This window comes from Camelina sativa, chromosome 1 (genome assembly GCF_000633955.1).
Source record: "Camelina sativa cultivar DH55 chromosome 1, Cs, whole genome shotgun sequence".
NCBI lineage: Eukaryota > Viridiplantae > Streptophyta > Magnoliopsida > Brassicales > Brassicaceae > Camelina > Camelina sativa.
Genome location: NC_025685.1, coordinates 16,881,732 through 16,884,633, shown reverse-complemented (window position 1 = coordinate 16,884,633; position 2,902 = coordinate 16,881,732). Strand labels below are relative to the sequence as shown.

Below are 2,902 nucleotides of genomic sequence, written 5' to 3'. Positions count from 1 at the left end.
AAAGATATTTTGAATTAACAAAGGGTGAAAATTATCTACTCTATTTCATTGATTTTATGACCAACGCAGTCAAAGTTGAGAAATTGAAAGAAAGTTAATATAACATAATAAATATAAAAATTTGAATATTATAATCATGATGATATATATAAAGCCTTAGATAATTCAGATATACAAAATAGAAACTTTATAAACAATCCAAAATATGATATATGTCATAATCACGTTAAGGATCGATGCCTTACTTACTCCTCAGAAGTATCGCATTGTACAAAACTACTTAGAACTGTGACCTCATCTCAAATATTCTCGCATCGTAAGTACTCAACTTATTTCTACCCAAATCAAAAGTTCTCATATATTCCTCTAAATACCTAAATTTAAACGGTTTACTAACCAAATTCGATAGAAAACCACATAAATCAAGTTTGAAACCAATTTTTAAACGGTTTACCATTCCAACTTCCCAAAATTACAAAATCGCTTCTGAATTACTCGGTCAAGCAGCTCTTGTTTTAGTACCGGATTCATTGACATTATCCAGAATAGAAAACTCTAGATTTTGATCTAATACATAAAACACCGACTAATCTTCGAAACTTATAACGCTACTAACTGTAGAATTGCTTTTAGTACCTCCATTAGTGTCTCCATCCTCGATTAATTTAGCGGGCTTTATATACTTTGATTGCATTTCATTGCATCTGATAGCTTCCATTGAAGAACCCACACGAATAAAAGACCCACAATATATCAGCAAAATTATATCAGAAAAAATCAAAGATTAAAGCTTTTCATATAAACATGTAAATTTTATGTAGATATAATTTTATTTTCTTAATTAGTTGTTCCTATTACGTTTCAAAAATAATAATTCTTTGACACAACTTATATTATATTTTCTAGATTTGTTATTCACTATTTCTTGATTAATAATAATATACATGCTTAATGAGTTATTTTTTTGTTTATACATGTCAAAATCTAATTGAGAAAACACATATAATATAATTAGCGTACAATGAAAAATATATTAGTTTTGGCAATTTTTTATTTGATTTAGGAATTTTTTTTTAGATATAAATATGTAAATTTAATCTTATTATCTTAATTAGTTGTTTTGAAAAATAATAAATTTTTATATTATCTTAATTAGCTGTTTTAAAAAATAATAATTTTGCTTTTGTGTCCAACGTAAGGGCGGATTGTCTTGCCCGTTCTTCGAGAAATTTAATTTCTGAAATTTTTTTGTAAACTCTTATCCTTTATATTCAAAAAAATGTATTTATTTATTTACCGTCTCACATATTTTATTAAACTTCATATTTTATCACATAATTTGTAACTCTCATATTAATTTGATTAGGTTGAAATTCCTTTCATATATTTATAGTTATATTAACCAAAAATAATTAATACTCAAAACAACTAATAAATGTATTTTTTTGTGAAACTTCTTACATATTTTTGTAAATTTAATATTCTATTACACATCTTTTGTAACTCTCATATTAATAATAATATACATCTTTAAGGTACAAACATAATATTATTAGTATTGTAATGAATGACTAATAACAATTAGAAACATAATAAATATTAAAATATATTAATATGTATTTATTGCATTTTGTAACTCTCATATAGCTTATGTAACTTCTTATAGATATAAATTAATATAAGGATTAGTGCATTAATTACCCAATGAAATAATAAATTTATGATAGGCTTCTAATTCCAAATTTTTCTATAAAAAGAAAGACACACATCTCAATAACCACTACAAAAAATATTAGCATTAACCCTCGTATCTCAGATCTCACATCAGTTTGTAAATTCTATAATTTTTTGTATTCAACTAACATTATCTTAGTTTGTAAATTCTATAATTTTGTATTCAACTAACATTATCTTAGTGTTTTTTTTTGGTATAATAAACTAAGGTTTCCTCAAACTCATACTTTAAAAAGCTCATAAGTGGCACTCATTCCTCTCAAAGTTATATACATAAAAAATATCCTAAAAAAATATCTAACATTTTAGTAATATCCTTTTAGTTATTATATATATATATATATATATATATATATATGTGTGTGTGTGTTTTTTTACAAATTACAAAAACTCATCAGTAGGAAAACAACAATCGTAACAAGGTCATTGAGACATGCAAACCATGAAATCATCACATATAGCTCTAATATGCATAGTCATCTTCTCCCTCTTCACTCTACATGAATGTATGTATAGGTTTTACTCACTGTATATATCAATAATGTCTCTTTTTTTTTTTTGCATATCATCAAAGTTTGTTTGTGTGTGTTTTGAATCAATGTGTAGGTGGGAAAATGGAGGATGGAGAAACAAAAAGATCAATTCTCAGTATTCACATTCCTCCGTGTATCAAAACTTTTTGTACGATACCATATATAAGGGATTGTTGGTGTTGTTTGAGACTACTGGACCCTAAGAAAAAGAGGCTTTGTTGGAAAGACAAAGATTATCCAAACGCCAAAGAGCTATGCTACGCGGGATGTTCAGAATAGATTTAAAACCATTAATTGCTAACAGAATAGTACGTAATGTACGTTGCTTATTCAATTTCAGGTTTTTCTAAAGCATTTTAATAATCTATAAATTTCAACTTAATCAGCTTGTCTCTCTTATGGTGATGATGCTTGATCATCCACATGTGTGTGTCTATTAGAAAATCCCACATCAATAGATGGGATAGATCCTTGGGTAGTATATATGTGATGTGGCAATCCTCCTTTCTTGAACTAGCTTTTAGGAGTAAGTTAGGCCTATTACTAATATGGTATTATATTTTCGTTTAGCTGATTATAACTAAGCTTTTAATCCACATTTAATTTTACATATCTAATTGATAAACATATTAAAC

The 2,902-nt window shown here is 26.3% G+C and overlaps 1 protein-coding gene across 1 annotated transcript; it reads left to right on the top strand.

Annotated features, from left to right (window-relative positions):
• LOC109127496 (EMBRYO SURROUNDING FACTOR 1-like protein 7) lies at positions 2,174-2,546 on the top strand. Its single transcript, XM_019232365.1, has 2 exons — positions 2,174-2,240; positions 2,341-2,546. Exons 1-2 carry the CDS (start codon positions 2,177-2,179, stop codon positions 2,544-2,546), a joined length of 270 nt encoding a protein of 89 aa, XP_019087910.1. The 5' UTR covers positions 2,174-2,176.